This window comes from Carcharhinus amblyrhynchos, chromosome 24, assembly GCF_965287045.1.
Source record: "Carcharhinus amblyrhynchos chromosome 24, sCarAmb.v2.hapA, whole genome shotgun sequence".
NCBI classification, from domain to species: domain Eukaryota; kingdom Metazoa; phylum Chordata; class Chondrichthyes; order Carcharhiniformes; family Carcharhinidae; genus Carcharhinus; species Carcharhinus amblyrhynchos.
Genome location: NC_137347.1, coordinates 10,610,799 through 10,638,702, shown reverse-complemented (window position 1 = coordinate 10,638,702; position 27,904 = coordinate 10,610,799). Strand labels below are relative to the sequence as shown.

Here is a 27,904-nt window from a genome sequence, read left to right as displayed (position 1 = left end):
AAAGATGTGTGGGTTAGGTTGATTGGCCTTACTAAATTGCCCTCTAGTATCCCAAGATAGGAAGCTCAGCCGGGTAAATGCTTGGGGTTACGGGGACTGGGCCTGGGTGGGATTGTTGGTATTGACGTCGGTGCAGGCTTGATGCGCCGCATGACCTTCTTCTGCACTGTAGGGATTCCAAGATTATTAGGGCCACAGAGGAAAGAGAGCAAATATACTAGAGGGTGCTGGTACCCATGGCACAAGTTTCCTTAGCAGAAATGGACTTCAGAACAGGGAGGAGAAAAATTGATGGTAAATAACATACTAAAGCTTTTCATTTTAAGCAAAATAGTTATCACCATCACCTCTACCAGCTCGCCACATCCCTTCTCTTTAAACATGCTGAGATTATCAATGGAATTGGCCTGGGGAAAATAAAGCTCAGTAATGAGAAGATTCTGAATTAAGTGACTGTTGAAATGCCACTATTACTGAACAACCTCCAGGGTAATCACAGTGTCTAACAATGCTCATCTAGCTCATACGCACTGTCTGCTTATTATCTCCTCTTGGCCAATTCGTCTGATTATATTATCAGCATTTACTACATAAAAATATATACTGTAAATCTCCTCAGAGTAGAAAACATAGCTTCACCCTCTTAACAAAAAAAAATCCATTATAGAGGTTGAATTTTATTCGAAGATACCAAACCGCACTTAGTATTCTAAATCCTTTCCAAAAATTTGCACCATAATTCACATTAAACAATACCTTGCCAGCAGATTTATAGTAAAGTTTTATGATAATATAGAGAAAGTAGAGGACATTATTTACAAATAATGATGTTATTGGCAGTAGTTTATTTGTAAACACTAGTCTATGCATTTCATAAGAAAGTTTTACCATCAATCAATTTTTTTGAATGAAACATTTCACCGTCACGCCAAAAAATGCCACTTCAATCACTTTTCCCCCCCCAGACTTATATTGTATTAGTGTTTATTTATTAGTGTCACAAGTAGGCTTACATTAACACTGCATTGACGTTACTGTGAAAATTCCCCAGTCATACTCCGGTGTCTGTTCAGGTACACTGAGGGAGAATTTATGCATGGCCAATGCATCTAACCTGCACATCTTTTGGACTGTGGAAGAAATCAGAGCACCCAGACGAAACCCACGCAAACACGAGGAGAACATGCAAATGCTGCACAGAAAGTGACCCAAGCTGGGAATTGAACCCGGGACCCTGGCGCTGTGAGGCAGCAGTGCTAAACACTGTGCTGCCCTAAATTTATATAATTTGTAGAAGTGCATTACAAAACACTTAAAATGGATATTAAAGTAAGTACAATATAATTCAACTTTTCCCATGCAATATGTTCCACCTTAATATCAAGCACGCAGCCTGAGTGCTTCGATACAGTTTCTAGCCGCCCAGTATACTCTGGCTAAAAGGCCTTAGACAGCAACATTACCCCTTTGCTGTCTCTGCGTCTTTTTGCAACAAAATACTTTATTCGTGAAGTATCCAAAGCTGCATCAAACGGCCACCGCAGAAGGCACAATGATATTCAAATTTTCAACATAGATTATGCTAACTCCAAAGTTCTTCAGTACAACAAAGGGAATAGAACACTCATTAGTGTCTCTGCTCTTCTAAACTTTTTATTCCATTTTCAGAATTACAAAGCCAATGCGCAGGGCAAGTCCCTAATCTGTCGCTCTGCTTGCTCCAAAAACCAATTCAAATTAAATCCAATTCAACATTAAGATTTTCCAGCTGTTCATGATAGAGACATTCCCCCATCCCACTGCAGTGAATGAAGATGTGGCTGAGCACCAAATTCTCTGTCCTCTCTGGCAGCAGCAGCATGGCATGAACAGCCAGAGAATTCTGCCTATGGTGTCCATACAGGAGACATTCTAGATATGAGGTTACATGAACGGGCATTGCACCTGATCTTAGGCAGTAGGGTTTTTTTTAATTCTTTCTTAACATTACAACACCAATGCAGAGTAGAAAGGGCAATGTATGTCCTTGCTTGTTCCAAAACCCAATTCAAATTAGATCCAATTTATGGCCCCCATTACAAGATCTAGACTGACAAGAAAAGGCATTGCATCTGATTTTGGCCTTGATCTGACACTTGATCTTAGCCAAAAGGTGTCAATAGTCAAAGCTGAAGTGCATAGGCAACTTTAATTTAAAAGCATGCTATGTTGGCACTCTCCAATTGTTAGCAACTGTCTCCATGTGGCTTGTGTTTGGAAAATACTGCCCCATGACCTTGGTCTCCAAAATCTGTGCTGCTCTTGTATTGCATTGTCAAAAAACAGACTGCGTGAAATTTTAATCTTACAGAGAATATCCGATAAATCAGAACAAAGGATAATGCTAATTGAGATATTTTGATGGGCATATTGCAGCTATTGAAATAACTTGACAGTGCTCCAGTCAAAATTGGCTTTGGATTCATCTTTTGTGCCTTTGAATTTTTAACACACAAGAGTTAAGGCCATAGAATAATGTTTGGTAAATGAGTTGGTGCTGCAACACAAACAACGGCCTTCTACTAATGAAAAATATATACACCCCAGGCTAATTGCAGGCTGTTATTTAATCAAAGAGGCTGGCCTCTTTGTATCTGGAGTAATTAATACCCAGGAGTGATCACACACTGTAATCTAATCAAAGGGGCCAACTGCTTGTATGTAGAGTAATTAATACCCAAAAGTAATTGTGCTCTTTGGTCAAGATCAGGCTGTATTTCTTATATATATAAAATATCAAACATAATAGTAAACCCAGGGCTTACATTATGTAATTCATTTCAAGGCAATCTGACATTTAATTGTATTACCGAGGTTCCTGACCTTCCTATGCAGGAATCTCATTACGTTAATGGTGGAGCATGGGGACAACTGTGTCATAAGATCTCACCAGTGAGAATCTCGCTTCTGGCATCTGTCAGAATTGTGTGCACACGTCGCCATTCGCTCCTGTGACAAACGTGTTTGCCAAATCTCCACCTTTATATCTCTTCCTTTGAATCCTCAACATCTTGTTTTAATGTTCTGTTCCCCTCCGCCCCTATTGTTAATAACTTTTCATATGGTAAACATCTGTTTGCAGTGTTGGTAAGCTTATCAACATATCAAAGTCACCAATTCCATTAACACAGCCACACTGACCCTTAGTTGGCTTACATTTTCTCACACTTTGTAAAATATATAGCCAGCAGAAAATATTCCAACTTGTTGAATTTCCCTGATATTTTCCTGTTACACTTATTTTCCTGATGATGGTTTGGCTTAGAACAGAGGAAGCTATATGGGGGCCAGAGCTGATGAAGGGTCATCTTGACTCAAAATGTTGGCTCTATTCTCCATCCGCAGATGCTGCCAGGCCTGCTGAGTTTCTCCAGCATTTTCGGTACCTATTTATCACATCCTTTATAATCAATTGTTAGCATTTTCCCCACCACTGATGTAAGGCTAGCAGATCTGTACTTCTCTGTTTTCTCTTTCCCTCCCTCCCTTAAGTAATGGGGTGACCTTTGCCACCTTCTAACCTTCAGGAACCATTCCTGGAGATAGGGCCCGGCCGGGATTGTAGTCCGTGCAGACTCAACGAACGAAGTGGTCTCCTTCTGCACTGTAGAGCTTCTCTGACTCCAGATTCTGTAGAATTTTAGAAGATGATCACCAATGCTGCCATTATCTCCATAGCAACATCTTTCAACACTCAGATCATAATATCAAGTCCCAGGGATTTGTCAACTTTCAGCCTCATTAATTTTTCCAATACAACCTTCTTACTATTCTAATTCCCTTCAACTTCTCATTCTCCCTAATCGCTTAGATTTCTACATCTGGGAGATTTCCTGTGTCTTCCTTAGTAAAAACTGACACAAAATTATCATTTAGCTTCCCTGTCATTTCTCTGTTCCCCATTATGAATTCTCCTGACACTGCCTGTAATGGATCCACATTTTTCTCACCCAAACACTTAATCTTTTCATGCCTACAGAAGCTTTTACAGTCCATTTTTAAGTTATTTTGCTGGATTGGCTTCATATTCTGTTCTCTCTTGTCTGTTTCTTGGCCTTCCTTTGCTTTATACGTAAAGCCTCAACTATTTTGGCAACTTTATAAGTCTTTTAATCTTATGCAATCGTTAACTACCTTTGTCTGGCACGCTTAATTGATTCTTTTTTTGGGTGTTGCACTTCGAAGGAATGTATAGATGCTGTAAGCTGCATAGTAGTTATTTAAAAATTATCCATTGCCTATGCTTGGGCATACATTTTAATGTATTTTTCCAATCCACCACAGCCAATTTGTCCCTCATGCCTTCACAATTTCCTTTATTCACCTTGACTTCTGATTCAGCATCCTCACTTTTCGAACATAGCCGAGAATGTTACCATCAGTCATGCCGGCATTTTCCTATCCTGCTACAGTGAATGGAGATTTGGCTGGGTGCCAAATTCTCCAACCTCGCAGAAGTGTGGCGTGAACGACCGGTGAGATCGCGCCCATAGTATAAAATTTTATCGTAAAGTAGGATTAAAATGAATGGCTGGTTTCTTTCTCTTTTTTGGCTGACACAATTGGGGTGAATGGCTTCTTCTTGAAACCATAACTTTTTGATGGTTTTATGATATGCGGGATAATATTTTTAAGTGATTGGATGCTCAGTTCAGGAGATTCCAAACCTTGTGGAAGTTACATCATCAGTATCTCTCCCTTGTCACCTCCCTTAATGCTTGAAAGACCCCCTTAGAACCCTTCCCTTCAACTATGCTTTTCTCATTCCCTTAATGTCTCCCCACTTACTGTCCACCTGCTGTGGCATTGTGTTTGTAGAATGCCCAGGCTGCCCACTCAGCAGTTGTGCCGCTAAGGTGTTGGTAACAATGGCCTTAGTGGCCCTGATCTTGGCATGTCTTCCATACCCAGAGATCTCAATGATACTCATGACTGGCATTTTTCTTTCTTTATTCATTTCATGGGATGTGGGTATTGCTGGGTGGACAAGCATGTATTGGTCATCCCAAGCACAACTCGGGATGGGCAATAAAGGCTGGTCCTCCCAGCGACATCCACATCTTGTAAATTAAATAAAATATATACCAGAAGTAGGCACACCAGACGCTGACAGGAATGTCCTTGTGAAGCATGGAGATTCAGTTGAAGATCCTGGTGAGGATGGGAGAGGCTTGCGCAGTGACATAAAGCTGACCAGTGTACTGCCAGTTAACAAATTCTTTATCAAGGCAGAATCTCCCTTCTGCTGAAGAGGCAAATACAGGGACATGTTTGGAGAGTATTCGTCACCTTGTTAGGCCCACTGTAGCTTGCTAAATAATGGATCGCTGATTTAAAGGCATGAGCTTGTACCCAGAGGCTTTGTGATTCAAATGGAGGAAGCCACATTTTCTCTCAGTCGCATTTCATTAGCACCCACCCACAAACTACAGCTAGCTTGCTGAAAAGCAGGAAGGGGCATGAGGAGGCACAGGCAAAGTCCAACAAGTCAGCTCCTGCCTGCCTTGAACAGTGCGGGAATTTGGAGGCAATCTCAATTATCGGCATTCTTACAGTTCAGTGTTTTGAGCACGTTTCGTCCCATAATCAGCTTCTCTTTTGGTCACTGTGGAAAATATATTTTTACTTCATTATCCTCTCCGACATCTTCCCCTTTCTGCTGACAAAGGTGACTCATAACGAGATACAGGTCCCTCTGCCTCGGGGGCCACTTGCTCATATTTGAGGCTGAGTTGTCTAGAATTCGAACAAATAGCCTTAGGAAGCAGGTTGAATTGCAAAAACTGTCAACTATATCTTTAGTATCCTAATATTTCTGTCTTCACTGCGTCAGCTGGCAGGCTGTTTCAAATATTTATCACCATTAAGAGGTGTTTTTCAATGTTATTCCTAAGGTTTAGATTTCAGTAATTTACCATTACGTTCCCAGATCTTAATTTGAAATTAAGCTCTGCTTTCACCCCTTATTCATACAAATTAGCATTTCATATACTTTTCTCTAATATAGTAGCTACTGGTGTGGTAGTGGAGAATTTCTTGTTTTCCGAGCTGTGATAGTAAAACTTGACAAAGTTTGCTTTGAAAAAACAACTAGCTTTTATTATCACAAAACTGCATGCAGTATATGGCAGAATCTTGGAAACAGAGAGCAGCCCCTACAAACTGCTGATTCTATCCCAAGACTGCCCAACTACAAGAATCAATTCAATAGTTGTACCTTTTTCTTATCAGCTTACATGACTTCAGGAATTCAATTAGTAATACAAGCAGTAACACATCATTAATTGTATTATGATTCGGTGACCTCCAAGACCCCTCTGTCTCATCAATAGTACAAGAACATAAGAAATAGGAGCAGGAGTAGGCCATCTAGCCCTTCGAGCCTGCCCCGCCATTCAGTAAGATCACGACTGATCTGAAGTGGATCAGTTCCACTTTCCTGCTTTCTCTCCATAACCCTTAATTCCCCTGTCTATCACTATATTGTCCTTTGAAGGAACAGAAAGGTTCCGTGATCTCTGGCCATATCTTGTTTTCTGACATAATAGAAGGTTCTGTGACTCTGACCTTATCTTATTTTGCGTATGTAGTCCCAGGGTATGTGGAGTCAGCCTTTTTGGCCTTCTCTAGTTCTATTCATGTCTTAGGTTATGCGGAGTCAGTTTTCCTTTGTACCAAATACTTGACCAATTTTCCCATCATGCCACTACTTCATTTGTACAATATCACACTGGCATTGCTTCCATTTCACTTTGTTGACAATATGTATGCAAGTGGGGAAAAAGAAACGATATCAAGAAAATGCATTGTCAAAAACAGAAAATGCTGGAGAAACTCAGCAGGTCTGACAGCAAGTACAGAGAGAGAATTGAGCCAACATTTCGAGTCAAGCTGACCCTTCGTCAGAGCTCAGGGTCTTCCAGACTTGAAACGTTGTCTCTATTCTCTCTCTCCACAGAGTTTGTGCAGAAGGGGGCCCCCATTCGGCCCATCAAGCCTTCATCAAGAACAGTATCACCCATGGCCAGTCCCACCAGGCCCTATGCCTATAACCCTGCTAACCTTACTGGCATAAAGGGACAATTTATCATGCCCAATCCACCTAACTTGCATATCTTTGGACTGTGGGAGGAAACCCATGCAGACATAGGAAGGATGTGCAGACTCCCCACAGAGAGTGACCTGAGGCCACAATTGAACTTGGATCCCTGGGGCTGTGAGGCAGTGTGCTGTATCTAAGCATTTCTAGTCCTATGCTCATTAACGTTGATGCAATAGAATTAAAGAATGTGTAATTTGCACTGACATAGCACCATTCATGACATTAAGACATCCTAAAATGCTTCACAGCTCACGAATTACCTTCCAAATGTCAGCACAGTTGTAATGTAAGTAGAACAACAGTCGATTTGTACACAACTAGATCTCCAAGTGTGATAATAACCATTGTATCTGTTGTTTGATTTGACCAAGGATGAAACCTTATCTCAGGCACCAGGGAGACCTCCCGGACTTCTTTGAAATAATGCTGTGATACCTTGGACGTGCGAATGAGAGGGACCAGGTCCAAACAACGGCACCTCTAACAGTGCAGTGCTCCTTCAGCACTACACCCAGGTGTTAACCTAGATTAGGACCTGAAATTTCTGGAGTGGAACTTCAACCCATTGAGTGGGATTTTCTGGCCGCTCTTACCCCAAAACTGGAAACATCCTGCCCGAGGTCAACGAACATTTGCATGGTCCGTGTCCCACCCACTACAATTCCCGTGGTGGGAGGGATGGGATGATTCCACCCCTAGGGTGCAATCTTAGCAGCTATTCATGCCAGGCTCCCACTTCAGCGAGGTCAAGGAATTTGGCACCCAGCCAAATCTCAGTTCACTGCAGCGGGTGAGAAAATCCTGCCAGAGTGAGTGGTGGTATCATTCCAGCCATAACCTTTTGACTTAAGAGGTGAGTCAATGTTTACCATTAAGGTAAAACTGACACCAACAAGATACTAATCATGGAAACAGAAGCACATTAAAAGCAAGGGTGAAAATGCAAAACAGGAGATTGATGTACACACCCGAGGGTAAATTGGAGAGAAGAAAAAGAATCATTACTTGAAGAAACCTTCACCAAATAACATTTGTGCACAACAGCATTTTCATAAGTGCTCCTGAGGGAATAATGATAGCTTATTTTAAAATGTAAAAGAAAGGATCAGTGGCAATTCTTTAGTTGCATCCCCCAAACAAAGGAGAGAAAGAAACATTAAAAGAGATTGATTCAGCATATTTATAATGCAATTTAAACTGGGAAAGTGTTTAATTATATCATGAAACATAAGCTCAATTCACCAAGTAAATATCAGACCTTTCAAATGAGTCCTCCCAAGTACAAACATGAATTAATAAGGTCATTATTATTGTTTTAGAGGTAATTAATTAGATATAGCACTCTATCTTTTATTGATTTTATGCAGATAACGCTTCTGATTTTTGACATTTATTTTCAAGTTAAACTTAGAAGTTTTAGATCAACATTTGCCATTATTATGATTGAGAATTTAATAGGAAGTAATTGCATGTTTATCATGAATCCAAATCCTGGATTAAAATACAAAGCCAATAATGATTGGTGCTGATTACCAAAAATTAGACATGTAAATTGAAGCTTCCGACTGAGCACAGCCGCACTGATTTTGATGAAGTGCCCAGTTTCACGCCTATTTGAGTAATTGTGTTGGGATCCCACTTAGATTCCCAATTCTTCTGTTGAAGGCTTGAGGATGGCGGTAAGAGCAGAGTGGAGATTCTGACAATGTGAAAATGGGTCTGTGTTTGATCATCTTTCTTTGTGGAGCAGGCAGAGTTTAAATTGTAAAGATTTCCTCATCCAGGTAACTCATGTAGTACATGTTGCCCTTGGCATTCTTTGCACTCAGAATTGGTATGCTGGTAATGGAGGAATGTGATGTATGATAGTGACCCTTCATCACCGGCAACTACCTGATTATTTACCCAGCCCAGATCCTTCTATGAATTGGGACGGGATAAAGTTTAAGAGTTCTATTCTGCCATGGTTGACAAAATAGTACTTGCTTGTGTATAACTGGAAGAAGCCCCCCTTATTAAATCTGCTGCCCTTCCCTAGGGTGGCCCGATTTAAAACAATTCTCATATCTTTAATGAAAACATTGGCTGCTAATTAAATAGGGTGTAATGGTGTGGAGGTCATTTGATTCTAGCCTCCAAGGTACGAGATTAGCCCTGCCACCCTTTTTACATCCCAGCTAATTGCACCAATGGCACCCTCCACCAACTGGTGTTGGCCTTGTTTCAAACATTTGACAACTTTTGTCAAGATCAAGATCAAATGCAACAGGGAAAAAGGAGGAGACAAGCGTAAAAAGTGAGCTTGAATTGTGATCTTTAGTTTTCAACTCTTAACAACTGATTTTTAAAAGGTTAATGAATGCTCTCATCTTGTAAGGCACAAATTTATTTTAAATGCACTTATGTTACAAATCAGACCATTGCCTCCAGTTTTTACTTTAGATAATCACAACTGTCTACTCGTAAACTGGATGGATTCCCGACTTAACTAACTGGTTCTTAATTGACAATGTTCATCCATCTTGTGATCAGAGAAGAGTTGGAAAGGGAGCCACAGTGGGCTTAAGAGAGCCAGAACTTAAGGGCTGTAAGCACTGAGTAATGACGAGTGATGGGCTGGGATTCTTTGATTCTGTCTGTGGCAGGATGGAAATTTTGATGCATCAGCCAAAGGACTTTGAACAGGAATTTCTGGTGCTGTGACAGACTGAACTGGGAAACCCCCAGCCAAAATATGTGACAAATGCAGCATGATTAGAAAAAATATATGGCTTTGAACTTATGGTTCATAAAATTCCCCATCAATGGGATTTTCCTTGTGTTTTATTTTGTTGTAGATCAATTGACAACTTGATTGCTATGATTAGTCAACAACTCCATTGCCATTGCATCATGCAAGTGTCAGGATGATCAAAAGCAGTAAGCTTGAGATTGATCTCTTTGCGTCAAACAATTCCTGTGACTATCAGTGCTCAATGTGCAATCGTGGGTAGCACGGTGGCACAGTAGTTAGCACTGCTGCCTCACAGCTCCAGGGATCCAGTTTCAGTTCTGGCCTCCGGTAACTGCCTATGTGGAGTTTGCATGTCCTCCGTATGTCTGTGTGGCTTTCCTCCAGGTGTTCCGGTTTCCTCCCACAATCCAAACATGTGAGGTTTAGGTTGATTGCCAAGATCAATTGCCCCTTGGTGTCAAGGAGATTAGCATGGTAAATACATGCAGCTATGAGGATAGAGCTTGGGTGGGATTGTTATCAGTGTAGGTTCGATGGGCCGACTGGCCTCTTGCACTGTAGGGATTCTATGATTCTGTGACACCTTAAATGTACTTTTGCACTGAACAATTATGTCCCGGTCACACTATTATAAATGGAGTGATTGATTTCTGAGAAGAAAATTCTAAATTTTATACATAAGTGCTTTGATTTATAAAATTTGCCTAGTTACTCTTAACAGCACAAATGCAAAATTTTTTATAAAGAAATGTGTATTCCTATAACATCTTCAACCTCTTCAGGAAGCCCTGAAGTGCTTCCCACTCGTACTTTTGAAATGTTATCACTTATAGGGAAACTCATACACTTTCCTTTCTCGTTAGAGTTTAGAAGAATGAGGGGAGATCTCATTGAGACGTATAAGATGATGAATGGGATGGATAGGATAGAGGTGGAGAGACTCTTCCCGCTCAAAAAAGACAGTAGGACTAGGGGGCACAGCCTCAAGATAAAGGGGAGGCGGTTTAGAACGGAGTTGAGGAGGAACTTCTTCACTCAAAGGGTGGTGAATCTCTGGAATTCTCTGCCCGTTGAAGTGGTGGAGGCTGCCTCGCTAAATATTTTTAAGAAGCGGGTTGATGGGTTCTTGATAAAAGAGGGGATTAAGGGTTATGGGGAGAGGGCGGGAAAGTGGAACTGAGCCACGACAGATCAGCCATGATCTTATTGAATGGCGGGGCAGGCTCGAAGGGCTAGATGGCCTACTCCTGCTCCTATTTCTTATGTTCTTATGTTCTATTTCTTATAAGCGTTTCCACTGACTGGTTAAACGTTTATTTTGTGTGGGGAGGGATTTATTCTACAGGAACCACTAACTCACTCAAAGTAATTACCCTGCTGAAATTGTCAGAAAGCTTGCTTACGATTGTTTAAGCCCCAGACGGACTACAGTTCAAAGATTAGGATCAGCAAACACAATGAAAGTAATGCCAATCAAATTAAGGGTGTTAATGCTTTCCCACTTCAAAAAACGTAAATTAGACATTCATTACAAAATACCCAGCTTCTGGCCCCTTTTTTATAATCACTTACACCAGTACATGTATGGCTGGTCCAGTTTCTGGTTAACTGTAACCACCACCCTCCCCACTGCCCCCCGCAACGTCTGGATAATGCTGGTGGGGATTTTGATGAAGGCATTAATGTCATTGAATGCCAAGGAGAGGTGTTTGGAGATGGCCACTATCTGGCACTTGGTTGTCATGAATGGTTATTGTCACTTACCAGCCTAAGTCCGAATGCTCTAGACCTTTCTGCATGGCAGCGTGGAATGCATCTTCACATGAGGAGCTGCAACCATCAGCGTACATCCCTACTTCAGACCTTACAATGGAGAGAAGGTCATTCCTGAAGAAGCTGGAAATGGTTTGGCCTTGTGCCCTTGAAGAACTCCTGCAGTGATATCCTGGGGCTGAAATACCTTGCCTCCAATCACCACATTATCTTTTTTTTTGGGGTTAGGTGGGAGTGCATCCAGTGAAGAAGAATAAGTAGAATGAAAACCGTCGGTTTCCTGATAAAATTGTGTGGTATCTTGAAAAGCTTATCCTGTGGACAACTCCACAATCAGCTTCTGTTTGAAACCTGCATGCCTGACCATACATCCATGTACTGTATACAAGCATATCATGGGAAGGTGATGGCCTAGTGGTATTATTGCTAGACTATTAATCCAGAAACTCAGCAAATGTTCTAGGGACATGGATTTGAATCCCGCCACAGCAGATGGTGGAATTTAAATTAAATTTTAGCAATCTGGAATTAAGAATCGACCGATGACTGTGAAACTATTGTTGTGTGTCGGAAAAATCCATCTGGTTCACTAATTAGGGAAGGAAATCTGCCATCCTTACCTGGTGTGGCCTACACATGACTCCAGAGCCACAGCAATGTGGTTGACTCTCAACTATCCTCTGAAATGGCCTTGCAAACCACTTAGCTCACCACCACCTTCTGAAAGGCAATTAGGGATGGGCAATAAATGCTGACCAGCCAGCGGCATCAAAAAAGCCCACTAATTGGTAATTAAAATGGCATGAAATGAATCCTACTATCCTTCCTGTGCCACAATACAATTTTGTTAGCACTTCCAATGATGTTGAGTAATGGTGAGGCAAAATACCATTGGTTCCAATGATATTCAAGTACTTTCCCCACATGGTCATTCAGTTATTGAAGTTTGTTTATTTGACCACCACAGGGAACAGATAGAATTTTAGGTGAGGGAAGGATGACACAGCATGGTGATTCAGGGACTTGGCTGATCTTCCTCCATTGGGGTCACTGAAGCTAACTAATGCTTTTTCTTTAGTCAACGTGACAGAGACACTGGATTATGCCCTAGTGTCATGAAATAAATTCACTAAAAAGTAAACTGCTGGAATACAGCCTTTGTCAGCTGAATTCTTTTCTGTCCTTACAGATGCTGCCAGACCTGCTGAGATTTTCCAGCATTTTCTCTTTTGGTTTCAGATTCCAGCATCTGCAGTAATTTGCTTTTATCACAAAAAAAGACCCCTTTGAGAGCAGCAGAAGTTGAAACAAAAGCAAAGAATCTAGTGATGATTGTGAGAGGTGATGGGAGTACAGCCTCAGAATTTGGTGAAGTCAGATCAGATCATTTCCTGCACCACTTTAGATAACAGAACAGGCAAATTCTGGAACGGCAAAGTTTGCCAGAAGTGCTGCACATTAAGTTATCCCTTGCATGGTGCCGGATGATCTCATCTGACACCGAATTCTCCAACCTTGTTTGCAGCCAGCATTCTCCTAACCCGCTGCAGCGAACAAAGGTTTAGCTGAGCCTTATTGGCAGTGGTGACAGAGTGTGAACAGTCAGAGAATTTTGGCCCCTGTTTCCAGAGTGGACATCCATTTTGCAGCTTCTGAAACCACAGGTCATCGTGGTGTGAACTTTTGACCATAGCTGATGTTGCTGTATGCATAGGTCAACAGCAAGAGTTTCCCACTTCTCATGATTGATGTCGAGGGTTGCATGTTTCTTTCGCCAACATCCTTGAATCAGATTTTTATGCACCCTGCACATCTCTTGGCACAGTCAACTCCATGTATAGTGCATCCTTTTTCCTCACCATCAGTGCCTCTCCAATAATCAGATTCAACTGCACACAACTGGGAGCAGTCAGCAAATTCTGCTGCCTCTATTCTACAGCGATAGACAATCTGTCTCTTGATAAAGACCCAGAAGAGTAAAATGGGCAGCTAAAAATACTGGTCTCAATTGGTCTTGTATACTTTAAAATGGAACATCAGTAAAATGGGGAAATAAGAAGACTAGTCCAAACTACTTTTTTTGCCATCTGGGGAACTCAGCACAGTCGTTAGAAAGGCAGTGAGCAACTTTGGATGACTAATAGGACAGACATGGAGAAACAACAAACTGTCCCACAGGACCAAGATGCTTATCTGTAAGTGCTGTATCCTCAGCATATTTCCATCTGGCAGCTAAGCCTAGACAACCTTGAATAAAAAGAATCTTAAACCCCCCCCACCCTAGTCTAGTGTCTTACCTCTGCCGCAGCTGGATTAGCTAACCCTTGGCACAGATTAAGGAACACAGTTGATCTGTAAAGCTCAGTACCACATGAGGCTGTGAACTGACCAGACAAGCTACTTGGTTGATATCTGTCCAATTAATATCCCCCGAGAGCTAAGTCAGATGAAAGCAGAAAAAAAAACAACTAATATATGGTAAGTGTTCAGTTTCTCTGCCTTGTATGTTCCAAAGTACTTCCACATTTTGGTTTTGAGATCTAAATTCTAATGCGCGACATAAGGCAATGAATTAGTTTACAGCAAAAGTGCTCAGTTTCTCTCTTTCTGTCAGGTTGACTTTATAATGACATTTCAAAAGAGTTCTAACTCTCAAGGGGTGGAAAACTGCACTTGTGAAATTCAGCAGGCAGGGCATCAACAATCAGTGAGAAAATATGGACACGCTGGAGACAGAGGGTAAATGCTTCAGGCAGTGTGAAACTAGGCCGTCGAGATTAGTAAGGTCCCAAGTTCAAATCTATCCTTCCCTTCCAGGACACCAGTTAGACTTATAGTTAGCCACCGTTGAGCTGGGGGTTAGTGGAGAGAGCAAGGAGGGAAGAGCATTAGTCATGTGTCTGATGTTTAATGAGTCCTACTGGGGTTTGAATGGGGGACCTGATCTTAATTTAACTGTTGGACTAATACGGAATTATATCGCAGTTCAGACTACCCATGAAAGCCTTGGCTTTAGGAACAGTGGTGTAACATTAATAAGAAGCTCTGCAACCTTTAGCAATTTCAACCAACTGACAGGAGCTGCAATTTTTATTAGTATCACTAAGATTGGAGTAACAAAACACTGACAGAAAGCAGTTTACACAATTGCCCATGCCCTTTATATATTCAATCATAGGATCCCTACAGAACAGATACACTCTCAACAGAGCACCTTACCCTGTCCCGTCCTGTAAATCTGCACATTTTCATGGCCAGTCCACCTAACCTGCACATCTTTGGACTGTGGGAGGAAACAGGAACACCCGGAGGAAACCCACACAGGCATGGGGAGAGAGTACAAACTCCACACACCAAGTCAACCAAGGATGGAATTGAACCCGGGTCCTTGGCACTGTGAGGCAGCAAAGCTAATCGCTGCCACCAGGCTGTCCCAAGTTAAAATAGACTGAATTTCACAAGCACTTTCATCAGACACTTCTACGTGTTATACAAGCAGCAAAATGTTAAATATACTTCAAAAGTAGGGTGCCAAGTTTAGTGTTGGTTCAAAGTGGATTGGTATCGTTACTGATCAATGCTGCTCAAACTGTTGAGTGTAAAGGTGCAGGCTAACATTAAAGAGCAGTTTAGTGATACTTTTCAGGGCAACTGCTTCATCCTGATGTTAGTGTGCAGTGTGAGTGGTCCTTTAACACATCTTGGCATTATCCCATTGTTACCATCCCACAATGCCACTGGAAAAGTTAGTTCTTTGAGGCTGAGCATTATTCCAGGGATAACTGATATCTGTGAGTGAATTAAAAAGGTGCAATCCTAATCAAAAGGTTCCAAGAAGCTCATGAAGTGTGTTGTGAAGTTGAATTTGCAAAATGTAAAGAATGTAAAATATGTGGAGAACAACAGTGCATGGTCCCTTTAAAAAACTGGTTTTGGGTTCAGTGCTGGAACGTTTCAAATGCAGGCATACAGAGTGCTCAAATTGTAACCAGGACCAAGCATCAGGGTTGCCTTGATAGCAGACTTTGCAGGCAGTTGTATTTTGATAGCATAGCAGATTAAAATAGATACTCAGCTAAAAGGAACCTATCAAATTTGAATTTTGCTGTTGCTGTCCAAATCAGATCAATCCGGTTATAGAGAATGGATAGGTCATTAGGAGTGAAAACAAAAACTCAACTGCTTGACTGCAGTTTAGCTCAGTTAGTGAGTTCAGTTGTGTTCTACTGAAAACAAACTCAGAAGGCCATTTCTGGAGTGGTTCTCCTCCATTCCCCCTTCCCCAGCTAAAAAAAACTATCTCTGGAGAGAATTCTTCATCTCTCTAACAACAGGATATCAATACCTTATAGACATAAATCACTAGAAAAAACTTCAAAGCTTCCAAGCTGTCAGACCCGGGTTGTATATATTTGTTGAGAGTGACTAAGATTCTCTTACCAGTCTTTTGGTATTGAATGGTCCTTATCTTTATTTGAACAGCATTTCATTTGAACCATCCTTCAGTTGAAGTGTTCCTGGTTTGGTTAAAGTTTGGTTGGTTGAATAAAATACCTTGTTAATTATTCATTGAAAGTGAGTGTCAGATCTTTATATTAATGAATCTCTAATCATTAATGTAGAACAGTTCACAGTTTCCCAAATACTTTTACCAGATTATGAGGCAAGGTAAAAGGGATTAACCTCTGCATCATGACAAGTACAAAACAACACAAGCTGTTTGTTATCTGAACTCAGAGATTGGATTTCTCACTGAAGTTCAGTTCGGCATTTGTCATGGTTGATATCATTTGCCGCTGCTTTAGTCTCTTATTTGATGTTGAGGTTTTCCATCTTATTTGAAGATCACACCATATGACACAGTGCAAAGTTTTGCCAAGAGGGCATATGCACTGGTACCTCCTGCCTCGTGGCTGAGATTCCCCAGTCCCACTGCAATGAATGGAGTTTTGGCTGGGTGACAAATTGTCCGTTCTCACTTGCAACAGTGGCAGGGTGATTGAAGCTGGAGAATCCAGATGCAGGTCAGTGGAACTAGCAGCAAAATGGTTTGGCACAGCCAAGAAGGGCCAAAAGGCCTGTTTCTGTGCTGTAGTGTTCTATGGTAATTCCATCCATTGGCTCAATGTCAATTTATAGATTCTCCCCTTCATATCAGACGTTGAAAGTGGGTATGTTTTCTTGCCTGATACACATTATAGCCATTACAGTTCAACTCAATATAGTATAGCACAGTTGCATAGTGGTTAGAACTGTTGCCTCACTGTGGACAATTGCTGGCTTAGGTCACTGTCTGTGTAGAGTCTGCATGTTCTCCCTGTGTCTGCATGAGTTTCCTCCAGGTGCTCTGGATTCTTCCCACAATCTGAAAGACATGCTAGTTAGGTGCATTGGTTATGCTAAATTCTCCCTCGGTGTACCCGAGCAGTCGCTGGAGTGTGGCGACTCAGGATTTTCACGGTAACTTCATTGCAGTGTTAACGTAAGCCTAGTTGTGACACTAATAAGCAAGCTTAAACTTAAAACAATGTTACATCAATGCTGTATATGATAAACTATTCCGAACTTGCCCCACCTGATGTTGTTGTACCCACTTCCACGATTTACTTCAGTGTCAGTAAAATGGCAGTAAAAGCCAATGGGCTACACACCGCTTTTCCTACCTGAGTTGACATGAAATAATTCTGCCCATTGTCCTCCAGTTGGTATGTTAAACCCAGGCCTTGTCTAGCTTCTCAGGTGAAAGCAACAGTTTCCAGGGCATTATTTCAATGAAGTTCAGGGAGTTAGTCTTGGTGACCCGGCCAATATTTATCCCTCAGTTTACATTGCTGACACGGATTGTCTGATTATTATCACACTGCTGTTCATGGGGGTTTGCTGTGCACAAAATGCTTGCTCTGTTTCTGACAACACAACAGTGACCATTTCGCAGAAGTACTTTAAGTTTCTTTATTAATGTCACGAGTAGGCTTACATTAACACTGTAATGAAGTCACTGTGAAAATCCCCTAGTTGCTACACACCAGCACCTATTCGGGTACACTGAGGGAGAATTTAGTATAGCCAGTGCACCTAACCAGCACGTCTTTTGGACTGTGGGAGGAAATCAGAGCGACTGGAGGAAACCCACCCTGACATGAAGGGAACATGCAGACACCACACAGAAAGGAATCAAACCCAGGTCCCTGGCACTGTGAGACAGCAGTGCTAACCTCTGTGTCACTACATCACCATTAGCTGTAAGGCGTTTTGGGAAGCCCTGCAGTCAAGAAAGTTTTTTTTTAATCCCTTTTTAATAACTATTCCATCAAGGCAAGGCTAAACCAAAACCTCACTGCAGCAATGTGGGCCAGTGTGATAGCTGACCTTTTAATCACCTTATGGCACAATTTGAGTGTATTGGCATATGGATGAGGTCTTGCACCCCAACCTCTTCCCCCCTTGTGTTGGGAACGTACGTTTAGTGTACTCTCCTGGTATTGCTGTCACATAATGCACAATTGGAAATCAGTACACTGAGAGAAATTTCTAAGCTTGGTGGTGTAACTTTTGGCGGTGTTGAAAGAGCAGATTCTCTCTGTAAATGCAGGTTAGAAAATAAAAGGCTGAACCTTCATTTCTTATCACTGCCCATCACTAAGAAGCTTTCAGTGAATTCAAAGGGTTCTGATGGACTCTAAACCCACACCTGCCTAGATTTAAACAGAAAGGAGGGGGTTGGAAATTGCAGTTTTTGTTGCACAATTGTCACAGTGGATTAACAATACACCCACTGAGTGCTGTCAGTCACACAGTACGTGTTGAGTAAAGTGAATGTTTCCTACAGCAACCTTGTAACTGCAATTAGATCCTGGGAGTCAATTTAGCGCTTCTTTTGGTCACAAAAAAGTCCAAATCGAACAAAAAGTATATAAATGGCTATTTTTTTTAAATCCCAAATTGTGGCTTCATTCAGATTCTGTTCTGAAAGTAACTGAGACCCACACAAGTGCATTGAGTGTTTTTCCCTGAGTTGAACCTTTTAAGGTTTCAGTTTATAGTTGCGTAATCCACATAAAAGAGGTGTGCTGTTTCTGAACATCTATAAACCTTGAGCTGCAATAGCTTAGTGAGTGCAGTTTTTGCAGAGAAGATGATTGAACTTGGAGCCGGAGTGGTTAGAATGTGGAGCTCACTGTTACATGAAGTAGCTGAAGCAAATAGCCTAGTTGTAGCATGGATGTACTTAAGGAGAAGAAAAATAGGTACCTGAGAGAGATGGAACAGAAGCATATGTGGTAGGGTGGGAAAAGTTTTGCATGGAGCATAAACATTGGAAAAGCCCGCTTAACCTATTTTGGGCAGTAAATTCAATATAATGAATTTAGTGATTCAGATTCAAGTTTATTTTGTTAGTCACAAATAGTATTACGTTAACACTGTGATGAAGGTGCTGTGAAAATCCCCTAGTCTCCACATTCTGGTGCCTGTGTGGGTGCATTGAGGGACAATTTATATGGCCAATTCACCTAACCTGCACATCTTTGAATTATGGGAGAAAACCGGAGCAGCTGGTGGAAAACCACACAGACACAGAAGAACGTGCAAACTCCACACAGACAGTGACCCAAGCTGGAAATCGAACACAGGTCCCTGGTGTTGTGAGGCAGCAGTGTTAGCTAGTGTCAATTGCACTGTTCCTGTTTATGGCGTTAGGTTCTGGCACATTATCCAGTCTCTATTCTCTCTTTTTTCCCCTCCACACTCTCACGTCTGCACACTTTCTTAACTCAGGACAAGGCCTGACACAGTCCCCCACAAATCATTCAGTTGCTTTCTAGCCAGCAATTGGATTCTTGCAATTTGATTTTTATCGGTCAGTATTTGTGCTCGTCAGGATGAGAGAAGCCAGCAATAAGGAAGAGCAATAAATTGACTATTCATTGTGAACTTCAACTAGCAAGGATTAGATGTAGGGTAAAGTTCCCTCAGCAAACAGCAAACTGACAAACTATGGCCTGTGGGATTAGATTCCTTTCTAATTTGGTGAGCAAGTATATAGTTCAAAGATCTTTTTATGAATGTTATATTGATTGTTCATATCATTTATCAGAAATGAAGCCATGTTTCCCACGCCATGATCATAGTGCTCTATCTGAAATACTCCTTACTGTTTTGCTGAATAAGGATTCCCGCATGGTAAAAGCCTGTTCAAAGTACAGGCTTGCTCTGGTGGGTTGCCAAGTTGCGTACACAACACAAATTTCCCTGAATCAGTGGAGAACATCTCTGTAGCGTATGCAAGTAAGTTTATGTACTAAATATTCCACATGAGTGAAAAATAAGTCATTTCGTAGAAATAATAGTAGGAGGGATTATTATTTAAAAGACAAAAAGCTGCAGCATGCTACGTTGCAGAGGGACCCTGGGGGTTCTTGTGCCTGAATCGCAAAAACCCAGTCTGCAGGTGCAGCAGGTGATCAAGAAGACGAATGGAACGTTGGCCTTTATAGCGAGGGGGATAGAATATAAAAGTAGTGAGGTCTTGCTGCAACTATACAGGGTACTGGTGAGGCCGCAGCTGGAGTACTGTGTGCAGTTTTGGTCGCCGCACTTGCGGAAGGATATATTGGCCTTGGAGCGAGTGCAGAGAAGGTTCACTAGGCTGATACCGGAGATGAGGGGGTTAGCCTATGAAGAGAGACTGAATAGACTGGGTCTGTACTCGTTAGAGTTTAGAAGGATGAGTGGGGATCTTATAAAGACATATAAGATAATGAAAGGGATGGAAAGGGTAGAGGTAGAGAAGTTCTTCCCGCTTAGAAAGGATAGCAGGACTAGGGGACATAGCGTCAAGATAAGGTGGGGGGGGGTGCAGTTTAGATCAGAGTTGGGGAGGAACTTCTTCACTCAAAGGATGGTGAATCTCTGGAATTCTCTGCCCGTTGAAGTGGTGGAGGCTACCTTGCTAAATATATTTAAGTCACGGGTAGGTAGGTTTTTGATAGACAAGGGAATTAAGGGTTACGGGAAGAAGGGGAGAAAGTGGGAAAGTGGAACTGATCCACTTCAGATCAGCCATGATCTTATTGAATGGCAGGGCAGGCTCGAAGGGCTAGATGGCCTACTCCTGCTCCTATTTCTTACGTTCTTATGAATGCCAGATCCTTATTTGACAAAAAGTAGGCGAACGATATGCCATGGGCAAGATTCTCCAATCTCGTCTGTACCCAGCCCACTGCCAGGGGACAATTTGACGCTCAGTCAAAACTCCATTCACTGAAATGGCACTGGAGAATCCCAGTTGCAGATGAGATTGAAGGTTTTTGATGCATCTTTCTGACAGAAATATCAGATATATATAAAAGATATCAGAGACTGTCCCCTCACTTTCCCTCCCGGCACTTTATGGCTTTAAAACCTTACTCATTCTTACTGTAGACTTTTCCACTAATTGAACCCTGACAGATGCCAGGATTGCCCCAGCTTAGCCAAGCTGCAGTTTCTACTTCCACAGTCCATCTAAATGCAACTATTATTCAATGTATCCTGCAGTCTTAAAAAGAATCTTGAGTTCCTAGGCAAAAGAAAATAATGAAACAATTGTATTGACTGATTGACCTTTCTTTAAAATTGAAAAGCAAACAATAACATGGAATTTGATTTTGAAAATACTTGTGAAAAGAATGGAATGGCAGGTTATTAAAACAAAATTTCACTTACTTGCTTGCTGGAAATCTTTGAAATTTCGAAGACTGCAACACTGAGGGTAACCTGCGAGTGATGTAACAAAGTGCATGTTATCCATTGGGTCACGGCCATTTTCTGTCGCACAAGAGGGTGGTTAGATAGTTGGAACTTTTACTGCCTGAAGTGTTGGAGGTGAATAGCAGGGATGTGTTTGCAACAAAGATAGGAAAGTACATGACAAAGAAAGAGGTGGAGGAGGTGGTGGTGTAATGGGATTATTGTTGGACTGGTAATCCAGAGACCGAGGGTCATGCTCTAGGGACCCAGGTTTGAATCTCAAGGTGAATTCATTAAAAATCTAATAGTGACCATAAAACCATTGTCGATTGTTGTAAGAATCCATCTGGTTACTCATGTCCTTTGGGAAGGAAATCCATCATCCTTACCTAATCTGGCCTCTGTGTGACTCCAGACCTACAGCAATGTGATTGGCTCTTAAATACCCTGAGGGATGGGCAATAAATGCTGGCCCAGCCAGCAACACCCACATCCCATGAATGATTTTTTTAAAAATGGGGATAGGGTTAAATCTAGTAGGTGGGAGGAGGCACAGATGGAACATAAACAACAGCCTAGTTGAGTTGGGCTAAAAGTCCTGTTTCTGTCCTCTAAATTCGTTGTAGTACTAGAAAGTTTTTCCTCTTGGTAATCTACTTATGGGTCAGTTATAGATATACCAATCTGTTAATTTCCCCAAAAGTGCGAAAGAAATGTCCATCCAACACAGGAATCAGTCTTTCCTCTCAGATGTCTCAGAAGTGCTTTTAGCACTTTGCCTTCACCCAGATTTTCATGGTTGAAGTTTTCCTCTTTGTAGTTTATTTAGTTTTCCATGCTCCGTTTACAGGTTCAGCCCCTATGAATGGTATGACGCTCATCCATGTAACCCTGGATCGGATGTTGTGGAAAACAACTTCACCCTGCTCAATAGCTTCTGGTTTGGAGTGGGAGCTCTCATGCAGCAAGGTAGGATATTTTTTCACTCATTCTTTCTTCCCCTTTGCTCCGTCTCCAGAAATGATAGGAACTTCCACTGGTCCGCCTTCGGTAACCTGTTTCTGGTGAGTCAGAATTTTCAGCAGCGCAACTCAATATTAAGCAGAAAGTGCTCCATAATGTTGAAGTGGCCAAAATCTGGCACTTTCAGCGACTGAACCAGGCTCATAGCCAACAAAGCAACTGGAAACTAGGGTCCCACAACACTGAGCATGACTGAGCAGTGATGGCCACTTGTGCCATCGGGTCTTACGTCAGTGCCAAAAGACTAACAAAAGTAAATTTGTGCTTCATGTGAGAATGCAATCTCAGGGTAAGGGCAGTCCCTTTAAGACTAAGATGATGGGGAAGGTCTTCACTCAGAGGATGGTAAATGTTTGGAATTCTCTACCGCAGAGGGCTGTGGAAGCTTAATCATTGGGCATATACACTACAGAAATTGATTGATTTCTGAATACTAAAAATTCAAGGAATATGGAGATAGTGCAGGATTAGGCTATTGAGTGACAATCAGCCATGATCATGATGATTTGATTTGATGAAGCAGGCTCAAAGGGCCAAATGACCTCCTCCTGCTCCTATCTTCAGTGTTTCTACAGTGCAGGAAAGAGGCTAAATCTAGTAGAGTGATAGAGCAAGCTCAATGGGCTGAATGGGCTACTCCTGCTCCTATTTTCCTATGTAATAACTTAGGAGGACACGGAAGAAGAAAAGATCTTTCATCTCGTCAAGACTTCATAGCAAAAGAGGTAACTTGGTGCATAGATAGCTTCAAAAAGCTGGAACAGACATGAGGGACCAAATGGCTTACTTCTGAGCTGCATGATTCTTTGAAGCACCCTCTGAGGTAATTCAATCCAACAACATCCCCATCATTTAGTTGAAATTTAGGTTGATACTTTTCCTATGAAGTACCTTGGGACATTTTACAATGTTAAAGGCGCTATATGAATGCAAGTTGTTTTTGTGGTTGTTCAACCCTAGCCTATTTTTCCCCCAGAGACAGTGGGCCAGATTCTCCTATCTTGTCCGCAGCTGGAATTCTCCGATCCCACTGCAGTGAACAGATTTGGCTGCGTGCCAAATTCCCCATTCACACTGGCTACAGCCAACATGTCCCCTCTCGTTCCCAAGCACAAAACAAAATCTTAAATGAGATACCTCATTGACCTTTCATCAAGAGCTATTAACACCTCTCTAAAGTAATATTCAGACGTGTGACTGTTGTGTGTGTTTGTGGTTCAGGATCAAACTGCAATAAAGTCTGATTTATCGGAATGGTTGGTGGCAGAATAAACTCCCATCATTTCATGCACAGAATCATTTTGGGTGGGTGATAATCATTGCACTTGGATGTGTCACCAGTTTAAGACTAATTGCTTTTAAAATTAAGTTTGAATTAAATGGGAGCATTTCGAGCTGAACACGGGACTTTCATCCAGTTGCTCCTTGCTACCATTGAACCATAGACCCCTACAGTGCAGAAAGGGACCCTTCAGTCCATCGAGTCTGCACTGACCACAATCCCACCTAGGCCCTAGTTCTATATCCCTACATATTTTACCTGCTAATCCCTCTAACCTAAGCATCCTAGTACACAAAGGGGCAATTTTTAGCATGGCCAATCAACCTAACCCGCACATCTTTGGACTGTGGGAAGAAACTGGAGCACCTGGAGGAAACCCATGGAGACCCGAGGAGAATGTGCAAACTCCACACAGACAGTGACCCGAGCCGGGAATTGAACACAAGTCCCTGGAGCTGTGAAGCAGCAGTGCTAACCATTGTGCTAACCATTGTGCTACTGTGCAGTGTTTGGAATGATGCCACCTTGCCAATAAGAAAAATAAAAGCAAGCAGCAATTGTTAGAAAAGGGCTACAAGATGATAAAAGGTATGGATAAAGTAGACTTGGAGCGGATGCTTCCGCTGGTGGGGCATTCTAGGATGAGAGGTCATATTCTTAGGATAAGGGGTAGCAAATCTGAGACAGAGTTGAGGAGAAACTATTTCTCCCAAAGGACTGTGAACCTGTGGAATTCACTACAAGTGCAGTGAATGCTGGAACAGTGAGTGAATTTAAGGAGATGTTAGACAGATTTTTAATTGGTAATGGGTTGAAGTGTTATGGGGAGAAGGCAGGAAGATGGAGATGAGGAGCATATCAGCCATAATTGAATGGCAGAGCAGACTGGATGGGCCCAATTGGGTTAATTCTGCTCCTATATCTCCTGAACTTATGAACTATTATGGAGCTAACAGGATTCTTTACTGGTTATATTTGCCTGACAGACTTATGTTTCTGGCATTTCCTCTTCAGAAACTTTGAAATTAAAAACCATTTTTTAAAAACTTTGAAATTAAAAACCATTTTTTAAAAACTTTGAAATAAGGGGTTTTCTAATGTCACACAATTTTCCCCTTCTTTTCTCAAATTTGTTGATTTATTTCTTGGCTACAGTTCTACAGGTGTTGGGCGCCTTTGAGTCTCTTGTAGGAAAAGCCATTATTCAGGCAGAAGATTAGGTAGCCAACACATCAGGCCAGTTGTACTAAATCAGAGCCAAGACCAAAATGCCTGGATTAGTATTCTGAGTGCTGATCAGAATGTCCAACTCTAGTCAGTGCTGAGTTTAGCCACCCCGCACCCCCCCCAACCATGGGAATGGTTTCTGTCTGTCTGCTCCATCCAGACCCCTCATCATATTGAACACCTCTATCAAATCCCCTGTCAAACTTTGCTTCTGTAAGGGAAACAACCTCAGCTTCTCTAATCCTACTCATGTAACTGACATCCCTCATTCGTGGAACCATGAAGTAAATCTTATTGGCATCCTCTCCAAAGCCTTCGGGGGTGATCTTATTGGCTCGCCATGTCAATTGACCAGCAAGTTAGATCGTGAGAGGGGGTCATCCTGATCCCGACCTGCTGTCCAAGAAGGGCGTGAGTCTGATTTAAATATTCAAAAACTTGTTTTAATGCGATTAGTGAGTTCAGGGCGGAATCACCCAAGCTCAGTTGCCATAATGGCCTGGCCAGTGGATGTCCTCACCAATGAAGATCACTGCCCCATAATGGGGTCAGATATGATGGCCTCACCGATGAGACCAGAGCTATTGAGGCCCACCAGTGGTTGGCGGCAGGGGTGCCCATTGCCAGCCTGGCACCCTAGCATTGCCCACCATGCACTGCGCAGTGCCAAGGGGCAGGACCTAATGGGAGGGGGCAGGGGCTAAGGGAAGGGATGGGATGGGTCTGAAGAGGAGGCAGTGCATGGGGGCTGCGCACTCTGCATCGGGGACTGCCAGGGTAGTAATCAACTGGGGGAGGTGAATAGGGGCAGCAATTGTTTGGTGGTGGTGAATGGGGAGCAGTACGTGAGACAAGCAGGAGGGTCATGATCAGGGGGGTGGTCATGATTGGGGGGAATCACAATCGGGAGGGTGATTGTGAGTTGCGGGGGTTGTGATGTCCTGGGGAGTGACAATCTCCCAGTTCACTCTGTACTCTTGATACATGACAGTGGGAAATCGGGGGACATGCGCAATGGCACCCTCTAGCTGGCTTTCAGCATGAATAAATTCTGTCTACTCCCCCTATTGGCGAGAATCACACTTTACCTCATTGTCTTTCTGTCATAAGATTTGATTTTTTTTCTCTCACTGTAAAATCGGCCTGATCCCCTCCCATTTTTATGCTGGTTTGGCACTTGGAATGTTTTTGATAAGATCACCAACTTGAACACCAGTACTCCAGCTGAAACTAAACTGCTTAGTCAGGAGTGCCTCACAAGCACCTTCACCTCTGTGACCTTGGGAGCGGATTATCACTCGGGGCCTAAGGAGCCCACTGTCAAGGATCCTGTGCAAATAAAGGCTCCCCGGTAAAAGAACCAAGCATTTTAAAGCTGAAGAATTCTTAATCAAATCCTGCCTGACTTTGCTTTTCAGAAGAGGAGCAACAACATGTCTTCAAAAGAAGCACGACTTTAAAGCAGATTCTGAAGAGAACTTTGGTGAAGTTTTGTGCTTGTGCTCGGGAATTCAACACCTCAGTTGCTTTCTACTTCACATCAAAATCAGGCACCTGCAGGTCACATGTAGCAGAGGTCAGGTTACAGCACCTATGGGTAGCAGGTACCTGTGAAGTGTATCATACAGTCTTCAGACCAGAATTATACCAACTTCTGACAGGTGGCGCTGACCTCAGTGGAAGTGGAGCTGTGTAAATGCCTGGTAGAGCACACCCTGCATACAAAGCTACAATCCCTGGCAAGCTAGTTGTTAACAAGAATTGAGCTTGAGCAAAAGTGTCTGTTTCAAACAACCATGAAGAAGAGTGAGAGTTAAAGGCTGGATTTTAGCTCAGAAGCACATTCCCTTTGGGTTGAACAAGAGGGATGGGGGTGGCGAGGGGGGGCTGGCAGGTGTTGGGGGCGGGGGGGGGGCGCGGTTTGCTTTGAGGTTGAAAACCCAAGTGTATGGGCATTTTGTAGACCCAACTGAAGATTTTAGCTGATTGTCGGCAGGCTGAATGTTTACCGATTGGGAAACCCTGTCGCAGAGCTGAGGTGGAAAGAGAGCGCGGCAGTCAAGTTGGGAAAGATTGTGGGGGTGAGGGTGTTGCTGGGTGGTGGTCAGAAGGACAGATGGATGTCAGGAGACAGCTGGTGGTGCTTGGGGCTATGCTGATAGCGTGGGAGAGAGCAGGCAGATTGTAGTGAGGACGAGGTGGGGTGGGGGGGGTGGTGCAGGGTAATTTGTTGGGCCTGGAGGAAACACTTCTATTTCTCCTGGACCACAGGCAGCACTCTTATTTCATGGAATCAGCCCTCCTTTCCTCCTTTCAGCTGCCAGGATTCATGGGCCTGGACAACAAGGCCGACATGTTAGAAATTAAGCTGGGCAGCCTCTTGGTAATATTTAAATAAGTAACTCGGTGCCCTGCAAGTGGATTGGTCTCGCTCACTCACTCATCAATCTGAATGTGGATGTGTTTGTGATGGGTTGGTTTCTTGTTTTGGATCTTTTTAATTTTAACCTCTGACCTGACCCCAACTCACCTATTTTAGGGAAAGGTTGATTTCAAATTGTCCAAGATATCCTGGGTACTTCAAAAAAGTAGCTTTGCACAAGACTGAAATGATACTTCAGTTGGTGTGAGTTTCAATCCAGATGGTTCTTTGCAACCTTTAACTTCAGTGTAATCAAGAGACAGATCTGACACTTGTGTTTGTTTCCCGCTTTGTTTCTGTGCGCACCCCAATGTGGCCTTGCACTGATATGAAATGGACAATATGACTGCTTCTTCAGTCATCATCAGGGTGGCACGGTAGCACACTGTTTAGTGTTGGTGCCTCACAGTGCCAGGGACCCAGCTTGGGCCAATGTCCGTGCGGAGTCTGCATGTTATCCCTGTGTCTGCATGGGTTCCTCCAGGTGCTCTGGTTTCCTCCCACTGTCTGAAAGCATGTTGATTAGGTGCATTGACCATGCTAAATTCTTCCTTCCTTTGTTCCATCATTGAT

At 42.5% G+C, this 27,904-nt stretch overlaps 1 protein-coding gene across 1 annotated transcript in view; it reads left to right on the top strand.

Annotated features, from left to right (window-relative positions):
* The window catches only part of LOC145358010 (glutamate receptor ionotropic, kainate 3-like), a 475,535-nt gene that overhangs the window by 344,503 nt on the left and 103,128 nt on the right, over window positions 1–27,904 (top strand). Inside the window, exon 12 of the mRNA XM_080211688.1 lies at window positions 22,228–22,346. Coding sequence (XP_080067814.1) covers window positions 22,228–22,346 — 119 coding nt within the window. The remainder of the gene's footprint in view (window positions 1–22,227; window positions 22,347–27,904) is intronic.